We start from the raw sequence: 15999 nt of genomic DNA, 5'->3' as shown, positions 1-15999 counted from the left end.
CAAAAAGAGTCGTTTATGGCATCACCATCGCTGATCCGCACCGTCTCGGGCGCTCACTCGCCGGTAAGTGGCCGAGTGACGTCACGGCGAGTGTGTTGGACAAGGGTGACGTAAGCACCCACTACTGATTGCGGAAGAAGGGATGGGACGATTGCACGTTCGGGCAGGACGCTTTGGGAGCAGCATGAGGGGGTCAATGACGTCAAGGAGCGAGGGGATCGCAGAGTTCAAACCCCCCGAAATGTTAGAGAAGCGTGTCTCCCCCGAAGCAGCCCACCTCAAATATTCCCTTTCTCCAATTCAGCACGCATCCACTCAGTTTTTCTTCTAGCCACTGTCCTGATTGGCGTGAATTCGGAGGTGGCTTTATTTCATCACCATGGAGTTTTTCATATCACTGGAGTGTAGAGAGTTGTGCGTGTTGGTGAAATTGGCGCCCCTGTCTGACGCGCGTGAAGTGGCCGACTGCTGAGCAAAGTGAATACGCAGATTCCAGTTCGTGTAAGGGATTCATGATGTATGCAAATAAATGTCCCTCCTTTCTAAATAAAATTTATTGACGTTTGACAATTAGGATTCAAAGTATGATCTCATCATCAGCATTAGGTGCTTATGGTGAAATTTACGATGAAAAAATCATTTGGTTTAGCCAGTTTTCGAACCCGGATCTTCCGATTGGGTATACCACCAGTAGCACCACTGAGCCATCTTCTTTCAATGAGAATTTCAGTTGCTCCAAGTAGTGCTTTGGACCAGCTACACGAGTCACGGCTCATGATGACACTTTAACTCGGAACTAAGGTCTTCAATACACAAATATAGCTCCACACTGCCAAGCGAGCCACCTCAGTGATACCTTGTTGGAGGTGAGTTTTATCATAGAGTAAGAATATACTTACTCTATGGTTTTATTAACTTTATAGGTCGCGAACTTTCCTCTCGACCGGCCGTATTTCGCCTGATTTGGTTATAATTGGATTTGATTAATCATTTAAAGCTAAGGTATCATCTAGAAATTTTTAGGATAATTAAAGTGTTTTCGATATTTGCCTGCATCTCAAATATAAAAAATTACAATTCATGAAATACTCCAATTTGAGATGCACACAATTGTTGCTCTGGGTCTACTTAATGAAAGTTTGAAGGTGATGGCGTAAGTTAAGAACGGCAGACCGCATCCACATCATACCTCACGTTCAGGGCGTTTGGTAAGGAATTAGTTCGCTCCAGAATTCAAATTGTCATATTTTAGATGATTCTACATTGGCTCATTCGCGTACGAGGCTTGTGGTAAACTCTTGATATTGGTGCATTGATATTGGTACCCGTCGATCTCTAAAACAGTAGTTGGACCACAGAAGCAACATACATATGCATTGCATCTACTGACATACTGCAATTTCACACAAATTTTAGTGTGATCGAAAGTCAGTGTATAAACTAAAATCCTTCGCACCAACTGACGGGGATTGCGTCTGAGTGGTGGCTATTTTATTGGCTGCCCTATCCGTGGTAGGGCTCAAATCCCGGCGGTGTCGGATATTTCATATATATAGCCCGAGCCCTACGTTAAATGTGAGCAAAATAATTTCAAAATCTGTTGAGAAGTGGCCGATTGGGGCGAGCCAATAATGAAAGGAGACGTGGGCTTGCAGGGAACGGGAGTTAAAGCGACGCGGTCCCCTCTCGTGGGGAATGACGACACCGCCTCTCTCTCCTCTCTTCCCTCTCCGCGCCGATTCCCAAGGCTCTCGGTCACTATCTCCCCATGTTCACTTGTGCAGTTCTGCTGCGACGCCAACGGTTCTCGAGTCAGAATCTTTTAAGGCCGTTTTACACGGGGCACGGAATTGCGCAGGTTAGAGCTGCATTAATTTCTAAAATGGCGTGGAATTGCGCGAATGCATGAACGATATTAGAACGGGCTATTTTGCCGTCTCGCATCCACGCATTCTCGCATGTGTTCTTGCAATTCACCGCTTTACACGACGCAATTTTGATTGCGCCTTCGCACGTACGTCAGATTGCGCAATTCCGTGTACCGTGTAAAACAGCCTTCAGAGGCTCTGGTTGCATTCTGCTCGTGAAAGCCGCTTCAGCTGCACGCCAATGTTCTGCATGTATCTACGGTGGAATAGGGTGTTCCAAAAAAAGCTGAAATTTTGGGATTAATTGTATTTATCTCGCGAATACATCCCAAAAAAGTTTCAGCTTAATCGGATAATAGCCGAAACGCACACTCAGCTAAATTTCATTTTCCGTATTTCCCTCGTGTTGCCTACAGCTACATACTACCCTGCAAGGGGTGGGATTAAAATCAGAAACCTCTGAAAGAAATTTGTCTTTTATATTCTAGGCCATTACTGCAATCGTAAAAAAGCACTGGGAATGGTAGTTGTGAAAATTTTTAGTTTTTGCCGTTTTAGATCATTCGGGCGGTTCTATACAAAATCATGTAGGCCCCTACAGATAATGCCAATGTCTACCATATTGGATGTTTAATGGTTACATTTTTATATATGTAAGAGTTATTCAAATATTTGCCGTTGCCAACTTTATCATTTAGCACCTCATGAAGTTTTACCCAAATGGAAAAACACCAAAGACCATTTGAAAAAACAGCAAAAGTGGCCATTTGAGAGGGAAAAACATTCGTTCGTCGTATTCCACTTCGACTCAACAAGCGTTATTCCCTCTCAGGAATCCCACGTTTCCATGAAAACATTTTGTATGGGATCATATCAACCTGATACTAAGTGCTGTTTTGCAAAAAAAAATTGTGCGTCGTGTGTACATTTGAAGTATTTCGCATATTTTGTATGAAAACGTGCCTTGAATCATTAAATTTTCTCTATTTGACTGATTAAGATACTATTTTTACTTATTAATCATGAGATATCATGCATAAAATTGTTTGATCATCTTCAAAAGTTATCCCAGTTTAAATCGACTCTTTTGATATTATTTTTAGGGTGTATTCCCCGTAGTTATTGCCCAACGTTTCGCGGACGCTGATGCTCACTTTTTCTGAGGAAATAGTGTTTTGTGGAAGGTATTTATTTGGGTTTATGGAGGTTAACAGGGGAGGGGGTGAAGGAGTTACTCGATAGGATAGGATAGAGTCGTTTTATCTTCAGATACTATCATATTTGTCAGAATGAGGATTAACTTTTTTCTAACGATAGAAATCCCGCTTTTGGTAATTTATATTTGAAAAAAATCCCGTATCATAAACAGTATAACATTGCAGATTTCAAGGAGCTGACTTCATACTTAAATTAGCTTTATGTTCCCTTATGTCTTGCAAATATGCTATAGATAATTGAAATTTGTGATTTTTCGATAATGCGTGATAATTTGAACTTACGGCCTGTTTTATAATGCCTAGTTACAGTTAACCGGAACATTATACTATCGTTATCTTAACTTGAAGGTATTTTAAAGTTAAAGTAGTGAAAACTAGTTCAGAATAACGGTTAGTTTAATCGGTGACTTCAAGTGGAAGATATCGTTATCTCTGATTTTTATGCTCAGAAAAAAATTAACTAGACATTATAAAACCGGCCCTTACTGTCACCAGAAATTTGTGTAAGACACTTTTTTCGCATCTAGATTTTTAAATTTAAGGATAATAACCATCGATTTTCGTTTTATCAAATCATTAAATGTTTTTGATCACGCGATTGCTATTTACTATTAAAAGAGCGGCAGTAGAGTACCGCTTTCCTGCTGGATTTTTCAGTCTAGGCATTCTTCATGTTAGCCGGCGGCTAGGTTAAATTGTTGTTCGACAACTAATAAAACACAGTAATTAATAATATGAATTTAAAATAATAACCAGGAGTAAAAAATTCAAGAGGTTACGAATTTCTCAATTATAAAAACTAATAATAGTTACAGCTGAGTCGGTAGACTCTTGATAACTATCTTATTATAGTATGATCATGAATCTTACCATTGTTCTCAGTTTCTGTGTCACCTTGAAAAATATTCTTCGATTGATCCCGGTGTGTTGTAATTTTGTAAATTCTATGAAGCTTTTCAGAAGATATGTATAAATTCACCCATAATCCTAGAAAGTAAAGGAGTCTCTTAAGCGATCGTAACCAATTTATTTTAATTCTCACAATCCTGAGGTTAATGCAGAAATTCCAGGATACAGAGTACAGATACTTATAAAGATAATCGTTATTTAAAATTCTAATCCGTGTGTGAATCTGACTCAGGGCTTACGAAATTTACAGTAACTTTCAAAAGTCGGTCCCCACGGCCAGCGCGAGCAACTGCGTTTTCCGCTGAGCTCGAACTTTGGGTATTGCCCATGCCTTCTCTGGCTTGAAAGGGCCAGTTTGACTCGCTCTCAACGTCCGCGTAAGTCTTACCGAGGTATTCTTCATTATTCCGAAAATCTTCGCGGTTTCCCCGACTGCCGGTGCCAGAACACAAGGCGAGGCAGAACTTCTCAGTCACGCGATTCTCACTCTGATAGCAGGGGCGGATCCAGGATTTATTTCTGGGAGGGGCACAAGCAAGGCCGTATCCAGGATTTTGTTCTGGGTGGGGCACAAGGATACCTCGTAATACAAAACGAACGCAATGATAATGGGACCGTATTAAAAATCTTGCATATTTTTGAGGGTCTGGGGGGGGCACGTGCCCCCGTGCCCCCCCCTGGATCCGCCTATGCCTGATAGTACTCTGAGATAGATGGTCTGAGTAATCTGGCTTTTGATAAAAATACCGAGACGTACCTGCGTCGCAACGCACATGTAAGGAAGAAACGAAAATTCTAATTTACGTCTGAAAGAGGACTCTAAAAGGTGCCTACAAAATAACCTTTCAGATTATGCCTTTAACACATGACTACCAACACCATGAATGCATATTGCTTTATTTTTAATTATCTAGGCATTCTTTAACGGCACTCCGATAGGAGCATTCATTATTCTTAAGCATTTTCTTGGGACATATATTATCCTCCAGTTTCCTACGTGTCTCATCACTCGAGAATTGAAAATTACTAATGTGCGCCAAATTATTATCTTTACTTCGGTCCAGAGGCGAATTTGGAGGGGGGGCACGGGTGCACAAGTCCCCCCAGACACTTAAAAAAATAGACAAGATTTTTAATACGGTTATCATTACGTTCTTTTGTTTTGTATATTACGGAGACTCAATTATTTAATCTTATATTCATAACTTTCGTATTAAAATAAAGAGAAAATGTCGTACAGTAATTATTTCATGTTGTTTTTAATCCCAAATATGAGAAGACCATCTGCCTGCCCCCCCTAGAAAAATCCTGGATCCGCGCTTGCTTCGGCCTTATATTTATTCCAGTAGTTACCGGCATTTTCCTCAGCAAATATTTAAATAATGCTTCTCCAGGTATCTTTCGTACAGGTATTAGTGAGTTATCAACCCACATTTTCATGTTCATCGAAATTTTGAGTGTCTAAATGGTTATCATAAATACTACGTGACTTTTTTGCCTATTTCTTACCATTTTAAGGCACATTGAGCATATCTTTTATATTTACCCCTTTCATTGACAGGTCAAACTAAATCTTCCTCCTTTTCATTTCTTTTTTCTGCTACTATCAGTCGTAATTGGCACCCGGTGATATCATGCATGTCAATTTACTACGCATCATTATTTATAAGTGGTTTCACAGCAATAATAGAAATTAAACTCACGATGCATACCCTGAGTCAGTGTTACGGGCGAACAGATACTGATCGCATCCTTACAAGCATAAAACTGTGCATGCATAATTTTCATCCCCTAAAAATAGACCGTATGGGATGGCTGATGAATATTTATGAGCAATTAATACAAATTAAATTTATTTGCTACCGATTATGCTGATTGGGGTGTTGCACTTTAAGATGCGGAAACTTAGACGTTGACGAAAGAGGGAGCATAAAAGAATGAAAGCATTCGAGATGTGAGAATGGCGAAGAATGGAGAAGGTGAGACGGGCGGAGAGGACAAGGAACGAAGAGTGCTATTCAGGGTGAAGAGATTTTAGGTGAGGCGGAGGGGAGGGATGAAAGTAAGGATGTGGACAGAATGGAAGGGAGCAATGCGAGTGGGTGTCACTGTGAACTGAAGTGGTTCGTTCAAGTTGGGAGGGGCGCAGGCAGGCAGGTGATTCGCGAAATGCTCGATGCAATCCAACATTATCCGGATACCTTTAATGATAATCAAATATACTCCCTTTTTCATTTCAGAAGAGCAGGTGAATGATGTTTTTCCATGACCACCATAAACGGTTGACTCATAATCATAATGCCACGCACGTGTTACTTGCACTATTTCTCTTAAAATGACACTGAACAATACTAATGTACGAGTATTCCCCAGAGGGCAATGGACAACACTACATATGACGCATTGTGATCAAAAAACCTGCCATGTTACTGAATGCTCATAAATATCTCGCTACCTCTTTCAGGGACAAATTACATTTGTCTTAAAAGCAATTTAAGCAAATCCGATTGCTCATCCGAAAAATATGATGCAAAAATTACCATCTTTCATAAAACAATCGTCCTACCCGTAGTTTTTTCCAGGAAAAACATTTAAATACTTTTTATTTTCTATGTACAGGATGGGAGTACGTTGCAGTATTCAAAACGCAGGCTCTACTTGTAATCCGAATAAACTTAAACTTGGGAGTAACTAAGATGGTAAAAAAAGAATGTGTAGTGAGGCGACTTGTCACTACTTTGGCGTCTCGTCGGCGTTAAAAAAATCGACGTTACCAACTTTTAGAGAAATGATGAAAAATTTTTAGAGCCGAGAACGCAGTCAAGGAGCCTTCGGTGTATTAAGAACCCTCTCGAGTGGCTGGAAAGGTGTACGAACTTTGGAGACGCGCTCCTCTTCCATAATGTCCGTTACTAAATGGATTTTGCGGTACCGTAGGAAGTACTAAAAATTACGGGAAAATGTGAACAGGCCAAAATAAGTGTTTTATTGAAAAGCAAAACTCAAACACTTTTAAAGGAACGTTTGAAATTATGCGGATTTGGACGAGTAGGGGCGGGCAAGAGGGAGCATAAGGTTTCCCCGAATGAAGAAGCATTTTGAGAGGACGAAACGAAAGATAGTGGCTTGGGTCGGAGAGAGTCCGCATCTTCAATTCTTGGAGGGGAAAATAGTACCAAAAATTTTCTTCATCAATTCTTCCGAAGAAAATTAAAGAGACGAGAAATCAGCCGATTTGTACATCGACGTTCCTCATGAAATTCCCCAGCAAAAGTTATACAATCTGCGATTCTCGATTTTTTTGCGAAAGATAAAGCAGATACACCAAATTCAGAAGGAATAGGATATAATGGTACCAATGAATACGTCCTGAAAGGAGGCATCATCCCTCTGCCAAAAGCACAATTCCAATGTCCCTTCCAATGGTCTATTTGCTAATTGCACTAATTGTAAGTTAACTTAGCATTGCGATATAAAAATTGGGAGGGCGATCTAGGGGCCCAAATTTATATCTATATGTTCTATATGTTCATAACTTCAAGAATGACACAACCATGATGTTGTAGCGTTTGAATCTATACCATCAAAATTGTCTCCCGAAATTTGCTAAAATACGCTGAGCACAGGTCAGCAGTATCTCTTAGAAAATTTCAATGCTGTGTTTATGGGAATTTACTCCGAAATTTTGGCAAAAAATCTCCGGGAAAAATGGCCCATTCCCAATGGCTTACAACGGCCAATGGGCTGCTGTGGCTGTACGTGTCCTCCAGAAATCCAAGCCCAAAATAAATACATTATAATAACTTTCATTCAAAATGTTTATACGCCCGTCTGGTTTTCAATAAATCAGGATCATTTCTGCAAGATGGTGCTGTAAATTTGTGGAGGCTCATTAACTGGTTGAGAACAATGCCGAAAGAGCTAAAAGCAGTCATATATCCGGTCATTCAAAGGAACAGATTTTTCGGTCACCCTGACAATGTACTGATTGCTATATAACAGCTGATAAGCGTGAGGAAGTGAGATGGGTTGGGGGGAAAAACATTTGAGGCACGTAAGAACATGTGTTTGGCTATCAATCCGAGATTTTTTAATTGCTAAATTTTAATTTCCACGTAAAGGACTACGCGCTGATGACAAATTAGGGAGAGACTACGGTAACTCCAGTAATATATATGACCTTGCCACTGTGTAAATTCAAAATTCGTTTAAGAAACATTCAACTTCGAAGTTAGACATTCCATTTATTACCCATGCGATTCAGCGAAAGATGACAAACGATACTTATGTAAGAAATACGGAAAAGACTGGAAAGAAGATAATTGAGAAATTCTTTCGTGATTTTTCCTCCATAGACGATGCTGAAACATCAAATATTAGTTCGACTAACGAAGACGCACTTGGTGTGAATTTCGGTGCATTTAGGGCGTGGAAGGAGGGAGAGGGGACGCGATCCAAAATCCATTTAGTCGCATTTCTCGGAACAGAAGCGTCTCTCCAACCCGCCACTCGAGAGGTCTCTTCATAGACCGAACACTCCTTGCCTGCGTTCTCAGATCGAAAAATATCGCGAACATTACACAAATATTTCATCACTTCTCTAAAAGCACTGCAGGAACAAGTGACTTCGTACGCAGTCACGCGCACGGGTGCAAAGTTAAATACACCAAAGGATGAAGTTCGCCATGAAAAAATATTTGACTTAGCCGGGATTTTTCATGGCGAATATTTTTTCATGGCGAACTTCATCCGCTGGTGTATTTGACTTTGCACCCGTGCGCGTGACTGCGTACGAAGTCACTTGCTCCTGCAGTGCTTTGAAATTCATCGTCGCAGACCAGCGACAAAATAAGGGTTTTTCACCCCGACAGTGGCTTAGTAAGCACGACCCTCGCCACATGTGCCACAGTGTGGACTTTTGACGTCAACATCTTGTTCGGTAAAACCCATCCCTAAGTTCGCTCTGACAAAATAGCTTTGTGGTGGAACTGGTTAACACGCCTAACCGGTAATCGGGAGATTCGGATTCGAATCCCGGCTAAGTCAAATATTTTTTCATGACATTATTTATTTAACTTCTCTAAGAGTTGGAAACGTCGATTTGTTTAACAGTCCCACCACTATTTTCACTGATATGCCAGATGGATTAGAAAAAATCGATTTTTCCGATCCACCCTACTGGGCACGCCTTTCAAGCGGTTTTCACAGCCTTTGAAAACTATGATTACCCACAAAACCTCCTCATGTTGAATGCACTCATTGGCAATAGAATAACGTGCAGGGGTGGATTGGGGTGACTGGGGGCCCTCGGCTGGGGCTCATTATGGGGCCCTCCTTACCGGGAGATGCAGGGGTCCTCCCCCGGAAAATTTCAGGAAATTGCATGCCCTCTATTTAATAATAAATTATGGTCCAACTATGTATGCAGTGAATTTGCTCCTTGATTTTACTCTGACATCTAAAAAACCTCTCTAATAACCTTTTCTAATAACCCTTTCAAAAAAGCATCAGGTTCTCTTCTAATTACTGAAACCTCTTTTTTTGTTTTTTATGTATTGCCTTTTTACTATGAGGATGTTGTAAATGAAGCAACTAATGTAAACCTAGAATTTTATAATTGCAAAAAACGGTTCCAAGCGATCGGAGTCTTTTCTTGAATACACCTTTCATATACGATAGCGTCGTGGGGCCCCCTCGGCGATTGCCGACCTGGCCAAACCGCCCCTGATGTAATTCCCTGATGCAAATCCCGGCTCATGGCACTAGATGTTAGGCCCTCGCAGTCCATCCAAAGCGAGAGAGAAAGGACTTATACGAACCTGCAACTAGTTGACTGCCGCAAACCTGAGCTAATGCTGCACGCGGACGCAATGCGTAACATTGCGTGCGCGGCAGTGAAAATTACCAAACGTCCGTGGCTCAATTCCCGGGCCAGGTGAATTTTTTATCTCATTGCAATTAATGTGGATGTTTGCACGTTGTTTATACCGATTGCAAATTTTATTTCCATATAAGTGTAGTGCTCATAAAGAAAGAGAAGTATCGATGGTTTTGTGAGATTTATTTTTGAGTAATTCCTTAGTAAACTTTTTTCATTACCGATATTAATATTAAAGTTAGGTTTTACAATGTTGGCTTCAGCTTTTGTTGAATTGCACTGCCACCATGAGCGCTATTACTTATATTCAGTCTGACGGCAAGTGAGATGGTACGTTTAAATGGGTTCCTCCCCACCAATCCACCAACTCTATTTGCTTCTCTAGATATTCCATTACAGGTACCGTAGCGAATGGAGCTTAGGTATGCTCTTATACCTGAGGTACTGGCTTGGAAGAGGAATTTTTTAAATATATAGCCGCTTTACTTAATGCAGAACACCTTTTGTATTTCAGCGGCGTGTTTCATGAAAGTGCCAAATTAATGGAGGAATTAACAAATAATTTTCCTCGTGCAAGTAAAACATGACAAGCTAGTTCTTTTTCTCCCACCATTTTTGCTAGCAGTGATAAATTTGTCAACTTTGAGCAGACTATGTTATTATCAGGTGATTATGAAACTAATACTACGATAAATTTAATTTAAAACTTATTTCGTAATATATGGCACAATATTCCATTGTTACTGTTTCTCTCGAAAATATTGGCCAAACACGCCGCTCAGCAAATGAAGACAAAATATTGAATTCTGATCCGCTTTTCATATTCAGGCACCTGATTTCCACGCTCCTTGTATCCAACATCGACCATCTCGGGATATTATACCATCGTTACATAGGGTCGAAGGACTATGGGATGTACCACGCGTTACACTGCAAAATGTATAACCTTGAGCTCCAGACAGTTCGTTCCTTTACAATTTCATCCGTTCTCATGGATGTGTGGAATCCTGATGTTGCACCTAGAGTGATAAGCAGCTATCCTATCCATCTATACCCAACACTTCCCCCCCCCCCCCACCAACACCCACTCCTTTCACTCTCTCCCTCATCCCCTTCAAGGAGTATATATGTTTGCTTAATATTGAAATTTGTTGTACTTGATAATGACCTCTACGGATCTAAACATGTCGTACCGACGAAATAAATCAGTGGAAGTCAACAAAGTCTCCTTTTCATTTTCGAATCTCAACTTCCACATAGTTGAGCCTGATACCATCGAACGAAGCAGCTATCCTGGTGACCTCAAGTGACACACCCCAACTACGCAGTATATATTGATCCTTTATTTTCGATGTCGATGCAAGATAATTATTGTGTGAAATACGAAACTTTAATCTAAACATTTTTCAAGAATGGAAGATTTGAGCATAAAATGGTTAGCGTATGCGGCATTTTGCTTTCTTTATTATAATTACTACTATGCATCTTTTTTTAAATGTATTTTTGACATTCGGTTAATTCACATTTTCAGGTAATTTAAGTTTCTCTGCAGGGATAATTTTCCAATTTTTTATTGAAACTATTTGAATAGGACATTACCCTGGCGACAGAAGTGTAGCCAGGATTTGAAATGGGGGGTTAACCGAAGATTTCGGGGTGTATGGAAAACACTCGAGGGTAAAGGGGGGTGTGGGAGCCCTCCCGTTCGAAAACGTGATTTCTAGGGCTCAAAACAGTAATTTTGTACGAGTATTTATTATAATAAAGTATATAATATATATAAAATAAATTAATGAAGTCTCAAGGGTGAACGCCTCCCCGTGGTTGTCACTGCCAGATGATACACCTCCCATTCTGCAAATTTGATTAGATGTTTCCTCTCTTGCCATAAGTAGAATTCGGATTATATTCTAATGTAGCTAAACAATGCAAAAAAGAGGCATGCAGAGAATGCTTCCGATATGCTCATGGTTATTTGTGAAATTACAGGTACTTCATCCCGCTGAAAATTCTCTTCTGTTTCGTCATCCCCGTGGCCGTTCCTTCGCTGTTTTGGAATGAGCCATGGTTCCACTCCTTCGTCCTGATTGGCTGCCTGCGCTACATCATCGCCCTGAATATCACGTGGTGCGTCAACAGCGCGGCTCACCTTTGGGGTTTCAAGCCATACGATCAGTGAGTATGCGACGCTGAGCGAGACGGTCATTTTCATTTTGAATCGCGCCGAAAATTGATTTCATATCTCTTGTCTCGCCGTGAATACTTCGCTCTCAAATTTTTAACCATATTCATTGCCTTATCACTCTCGACGTCTATAAGTAGAGGTCAATACTCGTTATTTAACAATTATAACAATTGCATGTACTAACAGCAATGACGAGGGGCTATCTTAGCGCTACCACTGAACTAAACCTCTCAATGAAGGTGGATTAGGAAGTGTGGTTCGGTTAAGATGCGTTTCGCGGGGCCATGGAGTTGGTACTCCCAGGATGGGCGTGGTCCACCCTCCGAAGGGTCGCTAATCCGGAACCCTTTCCTCGACGGGCTCACCCTCGCTGGCCCGTCTCTTCGACCCTCCGAGCGGGGGGCCTCGCTCCCTAAAAGTTACCGCTCTGACTGCAATTTGAAAATCAATCAATCAACCCGATCATCAAAAAATGATCGTTTGCTTCGCACTCCTTCCAATCGTGCGATCAAATACGTCTTTAAACCGTGTTTCTGTGATTTTGTTAACTTTGCTAAAAACGTGGCTGCACACCCCCATGAAAATGGCAGCAGCGCTTTGGAATGGGCTCGGAAGGTGGCGGGCTGTTTGAGTGAGTATCGAGCATGATTTGGCCGTCTCATACTGCTCATTTCCACGCCGAGGCTTCACTTACTTTACCAGAATATCCTCTCAAAATGCCATTCTTTCGTCGTACTACAAAGGATAGCAACGGTGTCTCAATTGATTACGTCACTCGCTCTGATGACGACTCATTGATGACTCGTTGACACAGCAAATATACAGCAAATACACCTACAAGGCGCAACAACATACTTGGCCTCTAGGCAGCGAATATCCTTAATCAGAGCTTAGGCTGGTATTAGAGACCACAAGGCGGATTCAGCATAACATGCTCGTATATTTCACCACCGTTCACGCGGCAGGATTAGAAATATTACATATACCGCTTTGCGCGGCTTTAGCGCAGGTTTGAGGCTCTCAACTGGTTGTGGCTTCTTGAAAGTCCTTACTCCCTCGCGTTGCCATCCTTGATGGACCGCGAGGGCCTAACACCTAGTACCATCAGCCATGAGTATAATTGCTATGGGAATTAAGGACCCTGGATAGCGTAGTAGTCTGCGCAGTGGTCCGGAAAGCCAAAAGTCCGTGGTTCGATTCCCGGACCAGGGCTATTTTTTCTCGTGGCAACTCTTGTATATTTCACCGCCGTTAACGCGGCAGGATTAGAAAAATAACACATAATTCATACCTCATGGTTCCACATAGTATCCCATAGATATCCTGCGACGAGGAGAAGGGTCTATTTATTCCATAAGGCGGATTTTGAAGGGTTAAAGCAGTCGAACTCATTCACTGATTTTAAAGACGCCACTCTCAACCTTGGGGCCAACGTCGCATGGATCAGGTGTGTATACATTATGCAAGCTTTAAAACGTTAAAGAGCAATCCACTCTAAAATGAAAAAAGCACATGTGGGTCTCACTTGTGAGAAAATAAAATAAATGCGGGGCAATGGTAAAAATCGAAAAATGAGACAAATAAACCTCTTATGGAGGCATTGAATGAATTCAAACGAATAATATTGGGCGAATATTTAGAGGAAAACTCTAAGGCTTTCTGATTATTCGTTAGAGAGGTACAGTATAATAGAGCTGCAGTCTCTTCACTCATGAAGGAACACCTTTTGGGGATTGGGTGACTAACACTCTTGAACACCTTTTTTTGATAGCGTTTCACTAATTTCAAGATGGGCAGATCAACACCTGTATCTTGACTCTACTAAGAACATATGCCGCCTATTCGTATTTTAGACAGTTTTTAAGAGGAATAACTCTGTTCCATTAGTCCAAAGAATCATCAGGCACTGATCTCATTCCAGCTGGAGTATATTAGGAATCAGAATCAGAAATAGCGCCTTACTTGAAGATAGTGTTTGAAAAATCCCTAACAGAGTGCGTATTCCATAAAAATTGGATAACAGCAAACCTCACGCCTATAGTTAAAGGTGAGAAAGCCTAGTTATTACAGGTATCTCGAGTAACATATATTCATTCTACAGTACAATTTACTAATTACAATCTCGTATTTTCTAGTATTGCGGTACCGCGGATTTAGAAAAAGAGGTCTTGTGGAGCTCAACTTACTCTCTTAGTGCTTGTTCTTAGCCGCGGGTGGCAGACATGTTCAAGTCGAAACCATATTTTTAAAGTTCTGAAAGGCGTGCTACAAGGTTCCGCCTTTAAAGCTGATTCAAATGTTGGAAGCATGTGGTATAGATACCCATGAAATAAGCTGGATCAAAGAATACCTAAACGATCGCGAACAGAGGATGTTATTTTGGATGGAGTTAGCTCGGGTTTGAAGTTATTCAAGTTACCTCAGGTGTACCCCAAATAAGTGTTATAGATCCTCTTTTGTTCCTTCTTCATATTTGTGACATTACCACTGCGGTCACGTGCAAAATCCGCCTTTTCAGAAATTAAATGGTGTTATACAGATAATGTTATGGCCATTGCAACATATTAGTATTAGAAAAGGACCTCGCTGTCATAAATGAATGGTGGTACTCTTCTTATTAAATCTTGATAAGTGCATGAAATTTTAAGTATTGTATAAGGTGATCATTTTTCGGGAAAGGATATGTCTTTAAGAAGGAGTTCCACCACTTAAGAGACTCAACTATCAAATGCCGAATTCGTATAATAATTAGGGATCAACATTAATCGTGATCTTTCGTGGATTAAACACATATGCGGGAGAGCTTAACCGTAAAATGTGATTGTAAAAATAAATCTCGGTCTCTTTGGAAAATTGTTATATAAGTTAGGATGGGAATATCTACAGGAGCGTACCTCGAAGTATGGGCAAAGTTTACTCAGCAAATTTGGAAAAGATTATTTTCTCAGACGACGTGAAAAATATCGATAACTCCACCTTACAAGCGCTCAAAAATCGCCCACCGAATCAAATCCGCTCATCTAGGACCTCAACAATAGGAATGCGCTCAGTTGGCAGTAGCCGGAGCATAAATCCCAAGTTTGGGGAATTGGAGGTGAGCGTATATTCTCCGGCTTCTGCCAGCTCTGCGGATTCGTATTGTTGGGGTCCTAGATGAGCGGATTTGATGCTACGATTTGATTCGGTGGGCGATTGTTGAGCGGTTGTGCATTGGAGCTATCGATATCCTACGTTTACAGTCGTAGGTACCATGGTACATGTCATCACGAGAAGAAAGTTTCGTGGAAAAGTGATAAAAGAAATAGACTGCAAAACATAGAGATTTAAAATGTGATTGTTTCCTCGTAATATTAAGGATAACATAGGTGTCTTAAGCAAAGCAATTAATGGCGTCACTGCCAGGACGACTAATTTTATATTTCCATTTATTTTTTCGATTTTATAACCTTCCCTAGCATGAATTTGCTATAATAATTGGCAATTTTTGTCTTTGCATGAATGTGCACTTGCGTTATATTTTATGACCGTGCGGTGTGCATATGTTGGTCGTCTTGTATGCTGCGTGTTAATGATTGATCACCCCTGCCAAACATCCTAGAGGTGGCTAGGCTGTGTGAGTTTTAGGCGGTGATTGCGAGTCCCTTTACGTATTTTCTCAAGAAAAATGAAAGAAAAATTTCTTAAGAAAACGTAAACTATCAAACTGACAAGCATTCTTTGAATTTGGCAAGATATTTGTCATACATAAATGTCTGTTACTCAGTCCTCTTTCAGCCATAGCGACAAAGTTCTTTGTAGATAACGACTCTTGCTGCTGAAAAAAATGCACCCCATCCAGGATGGTCGTGCAATTTGTATTGTACAGGGAGGGTGGCAGGAATGAAGGGTAGGTTGGAAATTCCGATCCGGACGCTCAGCCTAATGGAGGTCGGTCAGGACTAG

The 15999-nt window shown here is 40.9% G+C and overlaps 1 protein-coding gene across 2 annotated transcripts in view; it reads left to right on the top strand.

Annotated features, from left to right (window-relative positions):
- The window catches only part of LOC124170799 (acyl-CoA Delta-9 desaturase-like), a 73524-nt gene that overhangs the window by 44474 nt on the left and 13051 nt on the right, over positions 1-15999 (top strand). For both annotated transcript variants that reach the window (XM_046549764.1, XM_046549765.1), the window contains exon 5: positions 11862-12047. In XM_046549764.1, the coding sequence (XP_046405720.1) occupies positions 11862-12047 (186 nt within the window). The remainder of the gene's footprint in view (positions 1-11861; positions 12048-15999) is intronic.

The sequence above is a fragment of the Ischnura elegans genome, chromosome X (assembly GCF_921293095.1).
Source record: "Ischnura elegans chromosome X, ioIscEleg1.1, whole genome shotgun sequence".
In the NCBI taxonomy this organism is placed as follows: Eukaryota; Metazoa; Arthropoda; class Insecta; order Odonata; family Coenagrionidae; genus Ischnura; species Ischnura elegans.
The sequence above is the reverse complement of the archived record's forward strand: the minus strand, read 5'-3'. Positions and strand labels throughout refer to the sequence as shown.